Here is a 22,402-nt window from a genome sequence, read left to right on the forward strand (position 1 = left end):
ATTAGGTGCGGTGTGCTACACTATATTCACATAAATACATAAAATTGTGCCTCTTTCACTAAGGGGTAAATAACGTTTAAAAAAGTATAATTTGCACTAATGCAATGTATGTAACATTGTATTAGTGCAAATTATACTTATCATTATGCATTACATGGTAAAATTTCATATGATACGAGTATTAGTTTTATTACATTTTTGAATATTTTATTCATAAAGATAAGATATAGATATATTAATAAAGGTAATAAATTCATACAGGTACCGATATATATTATCTAAAATAATAAATTCGTTGAAGTGTTTATATTTTTCTACGATAACAACCGTAAAATTTAAAACTATCTAACGTAAAACGAGTACGCTTCCATACATACTTTATTTTGCATCTCAATGTCGCATCGTATACATCGGCACACACGCACGGGTTGGTCGTCCAACCTGTTATTTGACCATGTTTCTGTCGTGCTTTTCCAGTAATACTAGTCTGTAATTAATTACCAAGTAGTACTGGATCTATTTAGGTTTTGTAGTTTGATAGACGAACGTACCTTAGGTGAAACATGAACATACATACATACAATCACTTCTATATTCCTTGCGGGGAAGATAGATCCAAAAGTCTTAAAAATACTGAAAGGCCATGTTCTGCAGTTTGGCTTAATGATAGAATTGAGATCTAAATAGTGACAGGTTGCTAGCCTACCAGCTTAAAGAAGAATCCCAAGTTTATTTATTTATTTATTTATTCACAAACTTTATACTTATCCTAACAGTATTACACTAATGCGATAAGTATACTTACAATGATTCACATTAAATAATAATAAAAAAGAAACAAAATAAAAACAATGTGCCTAATTCCAAAATATAGGACCGAAATGTGATCTGATACGGAACAGCAAGCGGTAGGCAACTGGGATCATTTACTCACAGCCCATAGCACCATAACAGATCACACAGTGAGTTACTCTTGTGAATTTGCTTACAGAACACGAGAACAAATCTACCAATTCCGCCACCTCGTTTAATAACAATAACGTGCGAACAAACGGAGATTTTTGAACTAGGCTAGTACGCCCTCCCGGTACCTCAAATAAACGAGGCGTGCGTCTCCGCAGCACGTACTTATCAGGAACCGACAGGCTAATATTAGCCAGGATTTCTGAATTAACCGCCTTGCCCCTGATTAAACTAAACACAATTCGTGCTAATGCAAAATCTCTTCTTACCTCTAACTTATTGTAGCCAACCATACCAAGTACAAATAACGTGGGATACATGAGCGGGTAAAAGGGGTAAACACCATATAACTTAAAATAAAGATACCTAGTGAATTTATTTTGAATCCGTTCTAACATCGTGATGTACTTGTCTTCATGAGGAGCCCATATTACCGCATTATATTCTAAGTGGCTTCTAACCAAAGCGTCGTATAAAATTTTTAAAGCTGTTATGTTTATAAGCCTATCCCTTAGCCACCTTGTACAACATTCATGAGAAAGATGGAGTAGTCCTTTTCTTATTTCTTTTGGTGCTGGGAACCACAAGGCATTAAAGAAGGCACGGTAAAAGACTCTTAGCCTTAACCGACAAGCTTGTAAATCTGAAAATCAGTTGCCCTTGGTCTTGGGTGTTCCGGTCCTTATTATACCTGAAAATAACTGCAGGGTAATCTACTTTCAAGCGAAAGAACTGCCTTCAGATTTGAACTTGAACAAATATTGTTTATAGCTATGACAGCCATCAAATCAGTTCCGTCCTACTGCTTTTCATGGTCACATGGTCACGACAAAAGGATATAAAAAAATTAAGGTCTCCACATCTATCCACAACGAAATATACATCCAAAGTCAAAAATCTAGACCGTCGGTGGTCAAACTGACAAGGAACGGTATGAAAAGAAAACTTAAGGCTTAGTATTAAATCCTACTTATTACCATTATTTCTGAGTAGCAACATTACATAGTTTCATCAGTACCGATTTTCTTCCGGTCAGATTAAACCTCATGAGAACCAGATTAAAGACCCTGTGCATAGGTTTCAAAAGTCAGATAGTTGCTTCGTGTAAAACCCTCACTCAAGAACCGGGGCAAACTTAAGGAAGATAAGAAGAAAAAATATGTCAAAGACCGACGACTGACATGATATATAATTGAATTTAAAACATATACCTATAATTGAATTTATAAAATTTTGTTTAATTAATAACTAAATTCAGGTTTGATGTGAGATAGTTATAGAGAATAAGAGATGATATCGTTTGTTACGCCCCTTCCCGTGTCTTTTTAAGATCGTTGAACTCTTTTGTATGAACGTGCTCGGAAAACCTGTAAGTTTTCGTTATCCCTACAGAAAAGCCATTTTTAATTTAATAAGCTATATTTGATCATTTAAATAAATGACCACTAAAATCTTCAGGATTGTTTGAACTTAAACAACAAATATTTCTTATACAAATACGTGTATGACACTTCTTAATTATAATGGTCTTGGCGAACAATTTTCAATTCTATCAATCAAAGGTGATACACATCACATCATTCAAAAGCAAAATCCGTCCATTTCCCTCCGGGTTTATTATATCCGGCGTCGTGGAGGCGTCGTCGGGCTTCGGCCGGCAGTCGCAGCAGGGCGCCCGTGCCGGACCCACGCTCCACGCGCCGCCCGCGAACGGCACGCATCGTACGAAAACGATGACGACTCGCCCGCGTTCGCTCCAACGCTTTCTATGAACCGTTCCCGACCCGCCTTCTGAGCCGCTACACTAACATGTTATTGTGTTTACTTAGCTTTCAACGTTAACTGAACAGTGTGAGCTCAGCTGAAGGATTGCGAAACTGTACAAGTGAAGTTTAAAAATACATTGGCACTAGTGCGTAGTGACGGCCGACCGAGATGTGTTCATGCAGCAAATTCTACGATTTCTGGAGGAACTCTTGCGGTGCAGGTGAGTCTTCAGCGCGCTTTCTAATTGCAAGCTGCACCGAACGCACCGGGGCGCAGCACCACCACCCGGTTTCGTCCTTTCCATACAACCGGCACCAAACAAACCACACTTGCAATCCTATATTCAGTGGCTACTGCAGCCAATACTTTCTATTTTAATGAAAATTCATCACCTTATAACTTTTTACCTGTTACTATCTATGATCTAGCATATTAAAATACTCTAGTTAATTTTGGAGTCAAGTTTTTTTTCTGATAAAATTGTATCTTGCCGCCTATTTCGCTTATTGGCAGGCTTGTCAAAAATGTTAACATTTACATTATATTTCAATTTCTTACAGCATCATATAGATATTATGACCTTCTATTTTAAAAACGAGGACACGCATTGTTTTGATGGAAAAGTCATCATGATGGTTGAAGTAATAAAATTGATTATGAAATCAATAAGTACAAACAAATTGAAAGTAGAGGAAAAGGTGCAATTGTGGCCCCCGCATGTATTTTGGCCCCCATTGATATTAATACTTTCTAATAACGCCATATCGCATATTTTTGGTGGAACTAAATGCTGGTTGTGACAGCAATATTTAGCATCCATCAAATCCGTCAGAAGTCGCTTCGTTTATCCGTCATTTGAATCAGTCGAAACACGTTTGTGAGAAAACTTTTTAACTGCTGTGAATTTAATTGCGTAAAAATTGAAAACTATTGAATTTGTATTTTTGTGTTTGCACGTTATATTCATTGAACATTCTTCTGCGGGATTTCAAAGGTAATTATGAAATTTAAGCATTTTATAAATATGTTAGGTATGTTTGTTTTGATAATATCAAAATTTATAATGCGACCCCCTCACATTGGTTGTATTGTGGTCCCGGGGGTCACATTACATGTAAGACCAAGAAAGGTGCTCCACCTGGATCGATTGGTAAAGTCCATCCATCTGGTTGGATCCAATCGAATTTGTTCACTGAATGGTTCAGGCATTTCATTGATAAAACAAACCCAAATGTGGAATCTCCTATATTACTTATCTTTGACGGCCATTACAGCCATTCTCGGAACGTAAAAATAATAGAGTTAGCTCGCGAGAACCATGTCACTATTATCAGTTTCCCACCTCATACAACGCACAAGGTCCTACCTTTGGACAAAACCTTCATGGACGCCGTAAAATGCTATTACAGTGAGGAGATTCGGAAGTTTCATTTGCATTCTGAAAGATTGCTGAAACCTTTCGACATTGCTGAGCTTCTTGGCCGAGCATATATTAGGAGCACGACGGGAGAAATTGCAGTTAATGGTTTTCGTGCAACTGGCATCTATACTTTCAATCCTCAAGTATTCACAGACGTCGATTTTATAGCGGAAGCATCTAGCAGTGGTCAAACATCTTCTATGCCTGATAATGATGATACAAGTCTTGATGCTGGCCAATGTCCACCAGGCATAAATACAGAGCCACAAGAACCGCAGAATAGTTTGATTCTTCCAGAGGACATTCAGCCAATACCTCGGGCCAAGACTAGGACTTCTAATCGCGGTAGAAAGACGACAACAGCAAAAGTAATTACATTATCGCCTTACAAAAATCAACTGACTGAATCTTTGCGCTTAGCAGAGACTCGAGGACGAGCGCGTGGACGAGGACGAGGACCTCCTCGCGGAGATGGTGTCAGCGTGATCGCGGTGGAGGAGGCACTAGCCAAGCTGGTCGGTGCCAGAGAGATGTTACATCCAGCAGTAGCTCTGACAGTGAAGCAGAAAATACCGATTCCGGTGATGACAGCTCACATTTGAATAGAGTTCCTGAAAATACAGATGTTCTCTGCGTGTTCTGCGAAACCAACTATTCAAATGACAGACCTGGAGAGCAATGGCTACAGTGTCAGAGTTGCGAATTATGGGCTCATGCAGCCTGTGCAGGTCCAGAAGGCGACTATTATATTTGTGATTTTTGCCGTTAGGTTTCAATTGTGCAATACATTTAATATGACCCCCCAGGGTGCCACATAACCATCACTTGATCTCATTATGCCAAATTTGATTACTTAAGAATAAATATTATTTCTGATTATCTGGTGCGAGTTTTATTTATTCCATAGTTAAATATGCATAAACAAATGATTAAAGAACCCTATAAAGTATGTTTCAAGTTTTTAGGTACTTTACTTTTTTTATAAAGCCTCAAAAACAAAGTAGGGGGCCACAATACCACCTTCTCCTCTATATAAGTCAATCAATTGGTTGCGATGTGACGAGTAGTTATAATCAGCCGCTATAAATAAATAAGCAAACGTGTCAAGGCAGAGTCTGATGCGGGCTTATGCATCATTCCACTGTATGTGTAAATGCATACATGGTTTAGAAAATTGCGGTTTAAATATGTAATTAACGTTACCATTGTGGTAATATAATAGTATAAAAAAGACACGAACAAGATTTTTTAAATTTTAAATGAGACAGGCCACAATACAGATAAGAAAAAAGAATCTGATTAAATTTGATTATAGTTAAGCCAAAATAGAGTGAACGTATCTTTGCTACGTAAAGATTCAGGGCCGCCAATGAATGAAGGATTATTTATAAACTTGTGGCCGATTCAGTACACAACCTTCAAATTTTATAATGAAAACAACTAGAAATGTATCATTTCCTGTTGTTGTCTCCGAGTCTAGCTGCAGCATTGCGGTCCTTCGGAGCTGCATCAAGTTACACCTTGACACGTTTACCTCTGTCAACGTAATCTTATACCAGTTGTGATATTAAGTTTCCCACACGCACAAATGCTAGTTCTGCAATACCATTGTGTTATTTAAATAAGGACAAAGAAGGATCATACTTGAAATCTTCCAGATCACCCATGCTTAGCATTCGATTTTTCGCTCTGATGGCCATAACTTACTCACGTAGTTCCTGTCGCTAAAGCAAGATTAGAAATCTGTGTGAATCATTTTTCTTAAGGAAATCTTCCGTAAGATTTTAAACAATATTTATGTAACATTCAGTTCATTGTAGTTCAATGTGTGCGGCTACTTCCCGTGCTGCTAATTGTCTGAGATCACAATCTGAGTGTAGCTAATTGAGAGCGATACTGTGTGTAACAAACGACGTAAGGTCAAGTTTAATTCTTGTGTGGTCTTGCTGAGGTTCGTCTGAGATTGCATGACTGCGCCACGCTGGCCAGCCATGCATGCTATTTAAAGGACGTCGCTGACCTTCTCTTATTAACCTTCCAAATCTCGATCTGGTGAACTAGGTTTTCAACTTTTATCACGCGACCGCTAGTTTTTTGTAAAAAAAAGTTCTCATTATTTCTAGCGTGCCCATTATTATTTCTGTATACATAACCGTATATTTTAATGTGTTTCTTAGCTAGTTACAGTTAAGTTGTTCTTTATTCTTTCCTTGCCTTACAAAATTTGGTCAAATCTTGTTGGGAGCTGTTATTTGTAAAGTAGTTCGTTAGTTCTAGTTGCATTTTTCTCCTTGATGTACATAAATATATCAATAAAAAATCGAATTAAATTTTGTAAATACTTTTATGAACACACTGTGAGAGAATGTACTCAAGTGAGGAGTTTCTCACGTGCTAATCTATATTTTGTTACAAAATGAAAATCAAAGAAGTAATTTTCTTACGAAAATGTGGGTCAGTCACGTAACCTGTAGGGCAATTTATTTACCCAAGCTAATCTCCATGTAAGTGAGGCAGAGTTTATTGTGCTTACGAATTATGCGGTAACAAGGTATCAGTAGCCGCTGCATATGGGTACAATACCTTCGGGCTACGTGCACAGCATATACTTAATTTTGCACGCTTATATCTTCCTTATTAATGCTGTTATGTTCTAACTAACAATGAATGCCATCGTGATTGTTATTGATTTGTAATATATCAAGACACTGGATCTCATTTGCAAATATGCAGAAGTAGTGTTTAGTCTTTTGAGCGTGCTGTCATTCATATATCAAGCAAGACCTTCAATACTTTGTTTCATTCAGTGATTCCACAAGTGAAAAAGTTGTTATAATTTGTAGCACTATAAATGTTTATTATTTCTTATAAGTAGTTACTTCCAAAACATTTTTAAATTACATTACGGATTTGACGTCTTAACGATGGGTTTTTCGAGTGATAAGGGTACTTGACCTTGCGGACGTAGTTCAACAAACTATATCTTCGGCAGACAACGAGAGATGCCAATATATTGACATAAAAGATAATATCTAATAAAAACAATTCAATATTTATCTTTTAAAAATTGTTTGAATAACGATACATTATAGCTCTGAAAATGAGTATTCATTACTTCATGGCTCCTGCGCAAAGAATCGTTATTGCCACCAATTGATTTTGATACACGTTATAATAAGTTTGGTGAATCTTTTCTAGAATGTCGATGCGTCTATTAATATCATCTTTATCTCACTGCATATTAAGCCTATTATTTCGATCGTGAGTTTGTCATCTATCTCGAATTGCTTACCCTGTGCACATTGTCTCACCTGTCGTTGGTTATGGAAAACTTTACCATTACATTGGCTCGCGTGATCAACTAGTAGGTCAGATTAAAATTCTTATCCAATAATCCATACACCTCCTTTATATGACGACCGACAGACATTTTACGTGTAGAGAATGCATATCGTGAATCCATTTTCTCATCGTGTCTTATATTTTAGTTTAGGCAACGCGGCTCAGTGTAGTAACATTAAACGTCATCAGCCATATACCCGTATGTCAACTCTATTCATACTGTTCGTTGTGATTGATGAATAGCGAGCTGTTGTGTGCTGACTATTGCTCTGCATTGCTACGGTGCAATGGTAACACATACTTTCAAACATTTAACTATTATGTATCATATGAATCTTAAATAAATTCATATCAATATGAAGATCTAAACGATATTAAGTCTTATACATAGATTGTTATCAAATCGTAAAGTTAGATAAGAATATAGCTTTTGTATTATTAGCGGTGTAGTTGACAAAATAGATAAGAAGATCTTCCAGAGAATAATGGAGGCGGCTTATGTACGAAATACATCATGACTGGCACATCAATGTTAAATCGTACTTATAGTTTCATAAGTACATCCAAGCTATTTAACCAACAAGTCTTAATGTAATCGGGGATATGCTACGGTCTGAGTGAAATGATCTTCAAAAAAGGAAAATGTTTTTCTCAGTCCTAATTTGACTTCATTGACTTAAGCAAAGACAATTTCCTCTTGGATAATTTAATATGTAGAAATAAAAATTTTAGTACGGGCCTCGACCGAAGGTCCCGTTACGTCGTCTCGTCGTGGGAACGACTTTGTCAATGACTTTTGTTTTCTCTTTCTCATGATTACGTATTTAATTAGCTTGAGTAGCCACTACATTTGCAAAATTAAATCTTGTTATAAAATTTCACATAATAATCCAGCTAAACGTAACTGTGTATCCAACTTTCAAAAAGTCTGAGAAAACGATAAACGCATTTTTTTTAATTGGAAGTGTGACTATGACCGGTCATAGAGTTCGTGGCAATGGCAGGCTTGTTACCAGAGAAAAATATCTAACTTATAAAAGCATCACAAATGCTTTTTCACCTCTATAAATGTTATTCTTAAAAGGTTTCATTTCTGTGAGAATTCGTTATAATGAATAACGTAACAATCGTAATACAACAATATCACCAAAACTGTCATATCGGTAATGGTGTTTTGAAAATATTTTCTTGGAATGTGGTGTGGTGTCAGTGGATTTTGCAGATTCTAAATCGATTTAGGTTAAAATTCTAAGTTTTATTAAGCTACTATCTATTATAAAACTATAACATTTTATAAGTGAATTATTTTTTAAATTATAAATATTTCTAAAAATCTGATGTTAAACATGCGAATCAGGTAAAAATGGTTTTAATGATAAGGCTTCTTAGTCTTAAACTTGAAGTAAAAACAATGTCGTCATTGATTTATAATATCAGATCGGCAATCCGACTCACTTGATTGGTTCGCTTGAAATGTCCCGCTTAATCCATTCGTTCCAGCAGCCGTGGTCGTGTCGTGACTAGTCATAAGCTAGCTAGGAAAAACTTCTTTAAGTACTTTGTGAAAAAAATAATTTAACGCGTAAACGGCAAGAAAGACAAGGCCATTATCGCAGCGTAACAATGTTAGCCATTTAATTATTGGATCCGATAATAATTACACAGTTGTTATTCGTCGTAGCGTACGTTTCTCAATTTTAGAACAATCGCAGTTAAAATGGGTTTTACGTCCTTTCTTTTTTAACGGTCGTTCGAATGTGAATATCGGATAGTCCAGTTTACTGAGAAAATCACGAACGAAGTGATGTTTCACGAAAAAGAGTACATATATAAATATGATAAAATCCAATTCAGATTACTATGTATGTATATTTCTACTTGTCAACGACACTCGTGTCGGCTATTTTGGGCTCCTCGTTGTACATCAAACGTAACATAAAGTTAATTTAATTACGTAAAATCTGCTACTCTGTCGTGTTTGATATCGTTTTATATCAAGTCGAATATTTTGATTAGCAAATGACGTAAAAATCACGTGGCCGTTTACGTAGAAGGCTTTTTAATTGGTAGAAGTGGTTCACCACGCTCTGACCATGTGCACTTTATAAAATCTGCCGGCCGGCCATCTGACGTCTGGGAATTGTTTGAAATTAATCACCCTTTTATTTATCTTCATTGTGAATAGCAAATACACTTATTTTACCGAGTCTCTTTAAAAAAATCCATAATGGAAACGTTTATACTTACGAATATTATATATTAATTCATGTCTAAACTATGGAACCATTTTAATGGTTGGAAACGTTTACCTTTAATGATGATTTCAAGTCATCAAGAATTTGAAATATTTTATGATTTTTTCTACCAGAGATAAATTGTTACTGGTATACCTGTCATATTCTTACATAGATCAATGCTAAACTGTCCCAGCTCCCAGCCCCTAATTCGTCCATTGCATCTGCCTGACCTATAACCTCACACATTGACTAAATAAGCTTAATGAACTGACGTCCAATCCAGTCTCATATTGAAATTGTTTATTCAAATGACTTGCATATGATTTCTCAAGCAACTAGATCATTTAAAATCGACAGAAAAATCATACGTAATTAAGAGTAATTTACAAATTCAATGTTGGGATAGATTAGTGATTTTACTAATTAGATACATAATAATTATCTTTTAATAGCATTTTAAAGAAATTTAAGTTATTCGTCAACGATTTGTTAAAAATAAAAAAATAATTAAACAATTGATTTACATATCTGGATGTCAATTTACTTCCTCATAGGCGATTCAGGAATTGCCTTATGTCCATGAAACAGGAGTATAAGGATAAGGTGATGACGTGAGCAACTGTCGCTGATTTTTGTTCCTTATAAAACAAACCTGATTATTGCTAAATATTTCAACATTCTGTGCTTGAATGTGCAAGTTTCTTTTCGATGTTTATTCTCCCCATAACGGCATCGTTTGGGATTTAAACTTGAGCTTGGCTTGTTACGCCATTGTCTTGATGAGATTTCGAACCCCGGTACCACTTTCTTAACGTCTCGGCCGATGATTTATTTATTTTACGGCTTATGTACCCAAATGTACAAACTTGAAAGGAAAATCAAATGTAAAAGCCTTATTATATATACAACTATCAAAAGAATTTCTTCAAGCAACTATTGAAAGGATTCCAAAATTAACAATGACTTTCACTACATCGATTGAATCGTAATCGGTAGTTAGTAGTGATAATGCTTACGTAATAGCATTGGTCATTAATTTATTGAAGGACATCATATAAAGTATACGTACGTATATTTGAACATTATTTCATTATTTTGGCTTGAATGTGACTGCTTTAATACTATGTTTGCTGATGAATTGACTTAGTTTCTATTTTATTCATTCTTAACACCGTTATAAGCAACTTTAGTATAGGTACCTACCTATAAAATTTTAAGAGCTATGTTTGAAGTACTTTTGAGTTGGGCTATAGATATCAATGTAAGTTTCAGTATTTCAAAAAAACCAATTTCTTAGTACTAGCCCCAGATCATATACTCTTCTTATTTAAACCTGTTTTCTAGAATACAATTTAATATGAACAAGAAGTATTCGGTTTTAAATTCATTAAAAACAGCTTCTAAGGTGGAAGTGTAGTCGTATTCAAAAGTATCGAATAATTTGAAACATGAGAAACTCGTTACCCTCGTTTAAAAATCGTACATCAAAATAAATCTTTCCGGTCATGAGTCCGCTCCCAATGACCGTAAACCATAAACGATAATTTGAGTACAAAATTATGTGGGTCGGTTGGTGTTTGATGCATCGCTGCTAGTTTCCGTTTTCTCTCACAGTCCATACATTAGGTATGTACAGTCAGTGTCATATCAATCTGACACTTGCGCGACGGTAGTCACAACTGAAATGATTTCAGATTCTTATGAAACTTATGCTATGCTTTGCTATGTGTAATGTGAGCAACACTCACTTTATTTTGACTTATCACTTTTTTTTTTTTTGTAAAATGATAAGCTCGTGTAAAATCGATCATATATTATTTTTCCAGTAATTTAGAAAAAAAAATGTTTACTCCTGTTCATATACAGTTTTACTTTCGAGCGAAAATACACTTAGCCAATTGACTAATAGACTTAAAAAAATATTATCTGTGCAATGCTTTATTTGATGTTACTCGTAATGGCAATTTTAAGGTATTAAATACACACTCACACGACCAATTGCTTTTTAATCGCAATACAGAAATCTGTGAATTGCAGCGGCACCCGCTGCAATTATATGAAGTGTTTCGGGTGTGGTTGATAGCACTTTATGCATTGCGTATTAGTATCATCATTTTTGACCATAAAGCTAGCTGAGGCTTTATTAGGTACTAGTATTTACCCGCAGCTTCGCTACAAAACGATGCAGGTTCTTTGCAAATTTCACGGGTCAAAAGATAACAAACAATTCACTTTGACAATATAAGTTGGGATAATTCAAAACGTAGTAAGTAGGTATGTAGTAAGTTCTTGTATATTTAAAACGATAAAGTAATGAGATCTTTTTACAATCATGTAAAACACAATGAATAATACCAGAGGTAGGAAAACGATTGCACCAAGAAAAATGACATTATGGTATATCTCACTAATAGAGAAACTTGCAAGCCAATTTCAAGACCTACTTTAGACCAACAAACAAAATTTCTTTAGAATAGAACACCAATTTATATGTATAATGAATGTACGAGGGTGTATTAATTGATCTTTTTATGTATATCAATCTATATTTTTTCAATAACCGGTGTTGCTATAGTGGCAAAGTCTTTGTATATGCAATATTCTCTATAGTTGTACATACCTAAATATATTTAAGAACGGATTTCGGTAGGATCGTTGTACTGTCATAGGAACCTTTTTATAAATCCAGGGTCTATTTGTTAGGTTAAATATCTATAATAGCTTGACAACCACGTGGCATTCAACATTTACTGAAAATAAACTTGATAAAGCAACTGATATGACATCTTACTTTTATCAATTAAATATCTCTGTATTCTGTATAACAGCTGGCATACACTACTATGTTTTTTCACTTCTACCAAACTACCGAGTTCTTCGTTTATAAACTAGCATTCTCAGTTAACGTGAATTCCTTTCTGTCTTTTCCAGACTGTTGGCTCTGTTTACCTAGTAACAGATATGTAGTTATTTTATTTGTATATATCACTTTGCATATTTCTAGTAGCTATTGTATGTACGGGAGGGCGTACGAGTATGTCGCTGGCTTGTGTTAATTTGTCTGCAACAATGCCGTCACGCGATTCATCCATTTTAAAAGTCCCTTTGGGCAACTAAACCCTTTATGACGAATATTCATTGTTACACTGATTTAAATCCCAGTGTTGGTATGTTGCTTCCTTAACATTAGCGCAATTATTTACGTTAATTATTTGACATAAATTTTATACTGAATCTTGTAAATTTATTCTAATGGTGTATCAAAATGTCGGTTTGATATTTGCAAAAGTAAAAAGCAGCAGCAGCAGAAGTGAAAACTTCAACGGGATTTAATAAAACTGATACCCATTGACATACTATGGAAATAATAATATTGTCCTAGCGCAAGATTAACATTGTTACCCCCAAACAAAAAGTGCACAACGCTGAAAAAGTATTGATTTCTAGAACAGCGGGTAGGTATCTCATATCACAAGGAGATGTTAAATAGTGACGTCTCTGAATAACATATTTTTTCTTCAAATATTTATCATATTTCAACATTAAGATCATAATTTTGACGTCAGCATGACAATAAATTGTATTAAGGTTTATTTAGCAATGTAGAACTAGAACAAAGTAAACATATGAAAGTGAGTTTAGTGTTGAAGTCTTAAAATTATTGTACACACGACCTAGATTCTAGAAACGATAGCACAGTCCTTTGACTACCGCTAGTCGGTAACAAACAATAACGTTTGCAAACGGTTATTTCATGTTTTACTTTCCATTTTCCGTAAAATCGGCACATGTGTTACTGTGAACTTCCAAATTTAGCATAGTTTCCGTCATTTTTCCTGCATATATTTAAAGTTTTACATACTTGACGTCAGAATGTTATACAGATATATGAGAATAAAGCTTGGTTAGGCCTTAATAACAAAATTCAATTATGTTTTTATTTTTAAACTTTACATAAACAAAAATTATTATTTCTATTAAAAATTTTAGGTATATTAAATATTATCTTCATACAAAATAAGTTAAATTAAATTTTAAGTAGATTTATTTCAAATCAAATGTCTTAAATAATTCGGCAATTTATGAAAAAGAAAATGCTATAATAATAAAACTAACTATATAAGTAGGTATGTTCTATTAAAGTTAATGATTTCATTAAGTAAATACTTTGTTTTAAAATGATAATGTGATAAACAGACAATGACACCATTCAATTTCAGTGAGTGTGACTAAAATAGAAACTAGAAATTACGACTAATACAAACGAGTAAATCACGAATAAATTATGTCTGGTTAAATGTGAATTTTCCGCTAAAGATCGAAATTCGATAATTAACTAATACTGTCTTGGAAAACGGGCTTATTTCTACTGTCTTTCACTCAGCACTGTGAAATATTACTTAAAGGCAATTTACTTGGGGCGCGTCGAAAGCGCTTCATGATAAGTAGCCGTCAGTCCTCGTTTGTTTAATTTGATAAGTAGAATTTACTGTAACCTTTTCATAGTATTTAAGAGAGTGTATTGTTAAATTAATTTATCTTAACAACTATAAAGAAGACACTGACCGATTGACTAATTGGCATATCAAATAATAGCCCAAAATCACTGGGTTAAAATGCCTTATGTGGTTTTGGGGTACATTAAGAAAGGAATTAACGGACATTCCCGCGGGAGGAGACATTAACTGATTTTTTAGTTCTACGCGTAACTCTAAGCTACGTTCTAAGTCAAAAAAATCTTTATAGAAGTTTAACGATTTTTTATTTCACTACTTACTTTTCAGATGCAAATCCGGAATAAAAATTAGGCTACTCTTTCTCTACATCATCATTAGCTCGCTTCCGTATTACAAAATCGCCCGATATATTGTACAGAGATAAACGTTAGTTCCTCATGGTAAAAGTACGTAATTACTCAAGTTGTAAATTTATGTGATGTTTTACGATACGTCGGGCACGTACGGGCGTGCTAAAATGTTCCCTTTGTTCTGCTGGGCACATTACGAAAATGCCCTTTATAGTTCAAAAGGCAGTTTACGCAATAGCTGTGAACGAAAGAAAGTAATTAATTAACTATGTAAAATAGAAAATCAGAACAATAAGTGAAAATACTACCAAAAATTAAGGTTTTTGGATGTTTTCTCTTGTGCCGTAAATTATTTTCATAATAGGGCAAGATGTATGATTTAACATCGTGCCGAATATCTGCATAACCAAACTGGAATAATTAATAGTAAATGCCCTTCAATGTACGAGGCAAGCCAGGAGGTAGCTCTAGTAAACATCAAAGACATGTCGGTATTGTTATAATATCGTAAAAATGTTTGCACACTACCATTATTTATAAGCACGCGATCAGCATAATAATATTATAGAAACCGGGCCGACAATAGTGAAGGCTTTTCCATTGTGAAGAGTGAGCGTCAGAACGTAACTAGCTACAAACAAATAAACACGTCAGTACATTAAACAGATTACTAGTTTTTCGATTGATTAAATATAGTAATTACATTAGACGACAGATAAAAGTATTGTATGAAAAATTGTTAATAAGTTTATAGAGACATAGAAAGACGGGCTCTCGACATCGTAAAGTTACAATAGCTTTAAAAAAGTTTCGTGTATTTTAAAATTTAACCACGGTTATTTCAAAATTTTGAATGAATTATTTATATCAACTGAAACTGTACAAAGTATCGTTCCTTCTGGCCTCTTTATATGAAAACTTGGAAGACTTTAAAATACCTGTAGTTTCCCCATGTTTTATATATTCAAGTTTGAACTATAATTGAGCACCATGGGTTTGATAGTGGACAAAAACAAAGTGTGTGCTACCTATTTTTTTCCGGCGCAGATGGTATAGTCAGTCACATTATGTTGACTGAATCGATATTCCATCACTAAGCCTAATTCCATCTTCAGCTTAACGTGGCTTATGAGCGTTGTGACTTTTAAGTCTATCTTTCCCGTATAGGATAACGACGTGATATGTGTTTAAAACAATCAGTTCTCAGTGGTGGATCACGCGAAACTTACATAATAACTGCATATTGCGTTTGTTATCTGCCACGCAACACACTTTCAGCCAATTTACTATGGATTTGACACGATCCACAATCACGACATATCCATAAGACTAGTTTGGTTCTGTCGTGCAATGTGGTTACATACTGTTTCATTCTAACTTGCTTCTATACTGGCAAAGAAAGAAAGGTATGAGAGAGATAAGAGCCAGTAGAAAGGGAAACACTAACTTGGGATCTTTACTGTAAGAAATGTGTGTTGGCCCTGTCTTATATATCTTTGAGAGGTATAGATGTGATATGTTTATGAATAAAATAGTGTCTTATAAAAATTAACCTTATTACTAATAACAGACATACTAATAACCTGGCGTTTGACTCGATTATGCCCATTATGGGAAGAACTGAAATCACTCTAAGGTGTAACTACGATTCTAGAGTAGAAAGCAGTCAGCTGAGGATTCAATTCATCTTTAGATTGGTCCCGACATTTTAGTTGACACAGTTCCTTAAAAAACCTCATTGATATAACAGTATCAATAACCATGACCATTATATAGAATGTTATCAATACTATTGAAGTTATACACCTACAATTTGTCGACATGCAAATGAACCTAACTCCATGAATAATAGAACGATAGATTACTCCAGTCATTCATTCATTTTTAATCAGTATCGATTCATTCGACCCCATGTCAACCATATACTTAATGTAGGTGAAAGACATGGAAGCTTCTTGACCTTTCTGAAAGTCTTTTGTGTGGGGTTTTGCTCCTGTGGAAAATTTAAGCCTACTTAGGTATATTTAAAACATAAAAATTTGGTCTCTATACCTTACTTACGGACTAGCCCTTTATAGTATTTACCACACAAATTGAGCTAGCACAATTATTTTATTATTATTTATCAATGCATAACCAATAAAAAAAATCAAAAATATATTTCAGCATCTTTATTTTTATACTTATTATTATAGATTTCTAAGGTCTAAGACCTTTTGATATCGTCTGAAAGTACCTAGTTACTTTCAAGAGATTTCACGCATGAATGCATAACGATGATTACATTGATCAACGACAAGCGGGCAGATTGCTACTTTTTCAAATAATACTAAGCCTGTTACTAATAAATTACAGTTTGGTTAAAAACGCACCTGTATTTATTTCGTCTAGTCTTTCAATATCATACATATCCTAATAAATTTGTTAGTTAAGTAATTATTCAATAATCTGAGCCGATATACAGCTCAACGAAGTTTATCTATTAAATATTTTTACATTTCCTTTTTACCTACTTTCAGTTTTATTAACATTTATTTAAATCCCTTCATACGCTACAATTAGCTTCACAATCGTATCATAATTAGCATTGCAATGCAATAAAATTTACAAGCTGATTGATTATTTAAGTCAACCTTAGAGCCACACAAGCTTTTTCCGAGTCGGAAGCCCGTGATGCTCCAAGAAGTCAACTGACAACAAAAGAATATTTTTAAATATTTCTAACATTTTCTATTATCTCATTAGAATTGTCTGCCGTCACGACAATACAATTGTTAGAAATCGAATTTAAAAGCAAACCATAAAACTTTTTCTTAGTCCCATAATCAAATGCGTACCAAATAAGGGCAGTTAGTTATATTCTCCTGAAAGGGAAAGTAGGTCAGCGGCCCAAACAACCCTTCATTCGCTCCTATCAAAGCAAGAACGTACCTAGGCACTTTTAACAATGACGAAATTTCTAGAAACTTAATATTTTTCCTTCGTTATTTTATTACCCTTTTTGTGATGTAGTGTTGATTTGCCATGACTTGCTTTTACATCATCTTGGTAATATTTTAAATTGGATCGAAGTTTAAATTCAAACTGATTGTTTATTTCACTTAACTAAGTCACCGTTAAAATACAATTAATATCCCTTTGGATATGAATGAAGTCCACCAAATAACATGGGTAAAAAGAAATCAAAGAATAAAGTTAAATTTTATTGACAAAAATAAGGTGGACCTAACATTTAAGGGCAAGATTTAACTCAGAACGGCCCTACCTTCTACCTACTACTACCTACTGTAAACGTAGGAACTTAAATCAAGAAATATTTTAAGACCGCCTGAATAATAAAATATTGTTTATTTTCTCCAAAATAAAACTTATAAAAGAAATACGGAAAGATTGTTTTACCTTCTCATATTGAAAGAAACTGGTGACCGATGAGGGCAAAAAATACAAAATTTAATTTATTTCATCTACCGATCACGGCTTTTCGATTGTGACATTTGAGACTCCTTGAAGTGTGGAAATGTCGGCAACAATAGGATGACCTAAATGTCAACAAGCGAGTGTATCCGTGCAGTCATTAACACCAGTCAGGAATAGAACCGACGACCACAATAGCGGAGGTGTGTCTCGCGTTAGAATGAACGGATACCTTGCTATTTTCAGAGACGAGAAAATTCCACTATTTCCATTACTAATTTAAAGTGTTAGTACGCTTAATGTACACGACATGTAATATAATTAGACCCATCTATATTTAATCCACTTGAGATACCTCCAATAAAGCAATATTGGATCGACAAACATCTATTTCCAGAGTTGTTACTACATAGTGTGTGTTTTAAACGTTATCGCTCGCGCTTGTCGCTACTCAGACGTACTCTTCAGGGGAAACTTTAGAATATTTTTATACATTTTCAGTACTGAAACTGTACTCTAATAAACGTTTGTTTAACTGTTTACGTGAGCCGTAATGAAAATGATTACAAAAATTAAAATATCCACATCGGTACATATAATGATTCTATTACGTACTTATATTATTAGGTTAATACCAATATCTGTGTAGAAAGTATTCAGATTACTGTAGTTTTTTGATAAAAAGTAGAATTATTTTCTAATAGAGGGTCTGCAAAGTTTTATACGAAATATGGATATCTTAGTAAACTGGGCAAAAAAGTGGCTACGTATAATAAGGTAGATAATTATGTATATTGAAATCCTGATTAAATACAGTATAAAAATTATTAATATTAAATTATATAATCTATTAATACAATAATATGTAATAAATAAATTAAATGATACAGATTAAAAGAATTTTCTGGAACATAGGTATTTATCATAAATATTCAAGGAAAAGTATAAAATAAATATTGTTACACATACAGAAGAGTAAATGCGAAATAATTTGTTTTCGACTCGCTACGATATTTACCTTGCGGAACATCTTAAAAAAATATTGTTCAACATCTTCATAACAGATTAGTTATCATAGTATTACGGTTATAAACATGTATAACGTATATGGCGGGTTATTCCAGAACTGAACAACAGCTTCTTGATATAGTTCTTGTTCTTGAGGTGTTTGTTTGTCTCGTCTCACCTAGTTACCTGCATACGTGACTTCATTCATGAACGTATCGCTGGCCAAGTCGATTACACTTGCATTATATGCAATTACATTAGACGTAGTTAGTAAATGCACTAGTTGATTTTCCCTGGAAACGCCATACTACAAAAGAAAAAATTATTTATTTTTCCTTTTTATTTTTCCTATTGTCTGATAGATCTTCAACCATGCTGAGGATAAATAAAATTTTCCTTATCACAATTACTTACATAATTATTCTTTTTGCTTTCATAATGGTTCGTCCGCGTTAATAATATTAAGTCATTCTGCTCCGGCTTAAAAAATTAACATATATTGAATTCTATGTACCACTATACCAAAATTGATACAATTGAGACGTAGATAAACAACAGTCACGTACGTATCAAATTTTTTTATTAAGGACTTCCAAATTTCTTCCAATAGATGAAAATGAATGAATGAATTCCGTTTTAAACAACTTTTGTTAAGTTAATTTTTCGGCTCAATAAAGAACACTTTGCTTACTATTAATTACCGTACCATTAACAACCAAAAAGCCAATCGCAAACGTCAAAGTTCAATGAAAACAGCTGGGCGACTTCAGGGATTTGTCCAAAAACGTACTAGTTACGTCACGTGACGTAAAACGAAACCCGAGCTTATCACAGGGGTAAAGTTGTCGTCACGTCCACATGCGTCACGGTTCGGCAGCTCCTTGTCAATCCGTATAACTGTAGCGGAACCGGCCGGCGGCACCATACGGTCCCCACGCGTCTACACAACCGGTCGCACGACACTGCTCTCTTATCAGTGATAACAAACGAGTGCTCTCGACGCCGCCTTGTAATTTGAAGTTAATCTTCTCCGATATAGTGTTGTTGTGGAACTATACATGTTAAGTGTAAACTTGTAATTGAAGCTTGAAATCTGTTTTGATCTACTGTAATATTAACAGGTATGAATTGTTTTAGTTTTGATGGTAGATTAAGATAATTTACAGCTACCTAGTTATTTAAATTATTTTTGGTTATTTTCTCTGCTTACTACTTTTTCTGACACTTAAATGCATGGAAATCTTCACGTTTCATACATATTTTATTTGCAAAAAAATAATTTTATTAATCATAGCAGAGTTCGATCCCAAGATGCTAATTTAATTAAATACGTTAACACCTCTGCTTGTCGCATACACCTTCAAATGGCCACGGTGTATTTCCTCATGTTAAGTCATACCTACCGCTCATCCGATACCAAAGATAGATTGACACAGGGCCAAGTCAAGGCAAAACCTTTAAAAGCACTACGAGTTATAACAAACGTGAATCCAAATTGAATTTAGAAATAATCTTTCCATAAAGCACCATATAAACAATTTTATAAAACAAATTACATGTTGTCCCAACTCCGGTTGGGTAAACTTATTTTCTATTATTTAAATTTTTCATACTATTACGCCATTATTTGTTATCCCTAAATTTATATATCAAGTTAACCAAGCCTATGTTTCAATTCACACAGTTTCAAATCATAATTTTGACGAGTTAATTTCTTGTGGAAATAGGTAGTCTCTGCCTACCCCTCCGGGAAATCAATTTTTATAAGAAATTTTGAATATTTATGCAACAGAATGAACAGCAAAAGAGAGATAACGCACGAATAAAGTCAATAAGCTTTGGCAAGGATGCTTAGCGAGTTTCAAAGCTGCTAAAATATTCTTGAAGGGATTTCAGATGTTTGTTTTTTTTTTTTGTTTTTTTATATCTATGGCTACCTATATGGTACCTATGGCTATATTTTTGATAGCAGCTTTACAGATAGGTATAAGGTTCTGTCTATAAGGATTTATTCCTTTTTAGTCAAATTTTTATACGTTACTGTATGAAATTATACTGTATTATTGTGAATACTACATAGGGTATGAAAATCTTCAAGGAAACATTCAAGTTCTGCAGGAAAATATTAACGTCCTTCTTGGTACTATTTAATATGTATTGTTATTTAATTAAATCACTTATTTATATTTTAAATTGGCTACCTACGTGACGTAAGCCTGTTCTGAGCTATTAAGTTACATAAATGCATCACGCACACTGATCCGGTGACGATGACTAATTTCAAGTTCGAGGTAAATGTCTTCTTTGAGCAAACATGAAGACTGAATCGTGATTTTTGATAAAACTTATAAAAACGTCATTAAACGTGTTATTAATATTAAATTGATAGGATGCCTTATCTTACTTTCAGACTTGCAAAATTATGTTATTTTTATACACACAAATATCACGTACTAATCCCTTACGGGGTTAAATAGTGCCAAATGCATCGAAAAGACTAAGGTTCAGCTGTACGTTATAATGATTAAATTGAGATTCAGAGAGTTATAGGTTGCTGCCCACAATTTTAATAATTCCAGGGCACTTTGGTACCATTTCTTATTATTTACAAAAATACTTATCTATCCTTATCAAAAAAGCAATAATAGTACGATGGTGGATATCAAAAAAACAGTACCTAATGGTGCATTGATTTATTGAAATAATCCGTTTATCAGACAATTCATAACGTATAGAAAGTTCACCTTGATGCGCGCGCGCAGTACAGGATGCATTGCTGCACCCTCATATCGTCTGCAACTGCATTTTTTTGCAATCAGGATTGTCTGAAGATAACATTGTTTAACGACTTATTATTAATTTCTGTGTATATCGATCATGCATACATACTTACAATATTTAAATTTGTGTTTTTATCACTTGAAAGAAATTGAATACAATATCTTTACACCTTAGTTACGAAGTCTTAGCAGTTTGATCTCAAGATACAAAATCAGTTCTATCACCTTTGTTTTGAGTAACAAAAGACAGGTCTACTTAATCTGCTTTTTTAAGCCCTGAAGAACTAATTGTATGAAAGAAGCACATTCTCAGTTCTCAAGTTTTAAATCTAGGAGATCTGCGAAACAAGAAAGGATTTGAAAAAGTTTTATCGCTTGGTTCCTACGCATACATTACCACCAGGAATTTTGGTGAACTTGTTGTTAATGCTTTTAGTCCAATCTCCCATCGACCTTAGGGAAATATTTAGTAGTTTTACATCATCTATGCCATCTCAACAATGTAAAAAACTCCTTTCTATAAAGTGTATGCTTTCAATTACACAAGAACTCAAAAGTATCCTACTTTTACTCTATACGCTGGATACATGAAGTACACACATAAAATATTTATGAGTACCTACTTCAATATACTTTATCACTACATCCGTTGTAAAATGATATC

The 22,402-nt window shown here is 34.0% G+C and overlaps 1 protein-coding gene across 5 annotated transcripts in view; it reads left to right on the plus strand.

Moving 5' to 3' along the window:
- The window catches only part of LOC106139845 (uncharacterized), a 54,769-nt gene that overhangs the window by 15,846 nt on the left and 16,521 nt on the right, over window positions 1-22,402 (plus strand). The window contains exon 1 of one of the 5 annotated variants that reach the window (XM_060947512.1): window positions 2,714-2,950. The exons of the other annotated variants lie outside the window; for them this stretch is intronic. Coding sequence (XP_060803495.1) covers window positions 2,899-2,950 — 52 coding nt within the window. The 5' untranslated portion in view covers window positions 2,714-2,898. Of the gene's footprint in view, window positions 1-2,713; window positions 2,951-22,402 lie in introns of those variants that run through there. 5 annotated transcript variants of the gene reach the window in all.

Source organism: Amyelois transitella, chromosome 13, assembly GCF_032362555.1.
Source record: "Amyelois transitella isolate CPQ chromosome 13, ilAmyTran1.1, whole genome shotgun sequence".
Lineage (NCBI taxonomy): Eukaryota > Metazoa > Arthropoda > Insecta > Lepidoptera > Pyralidae > Amyelois > Amyelois transitella.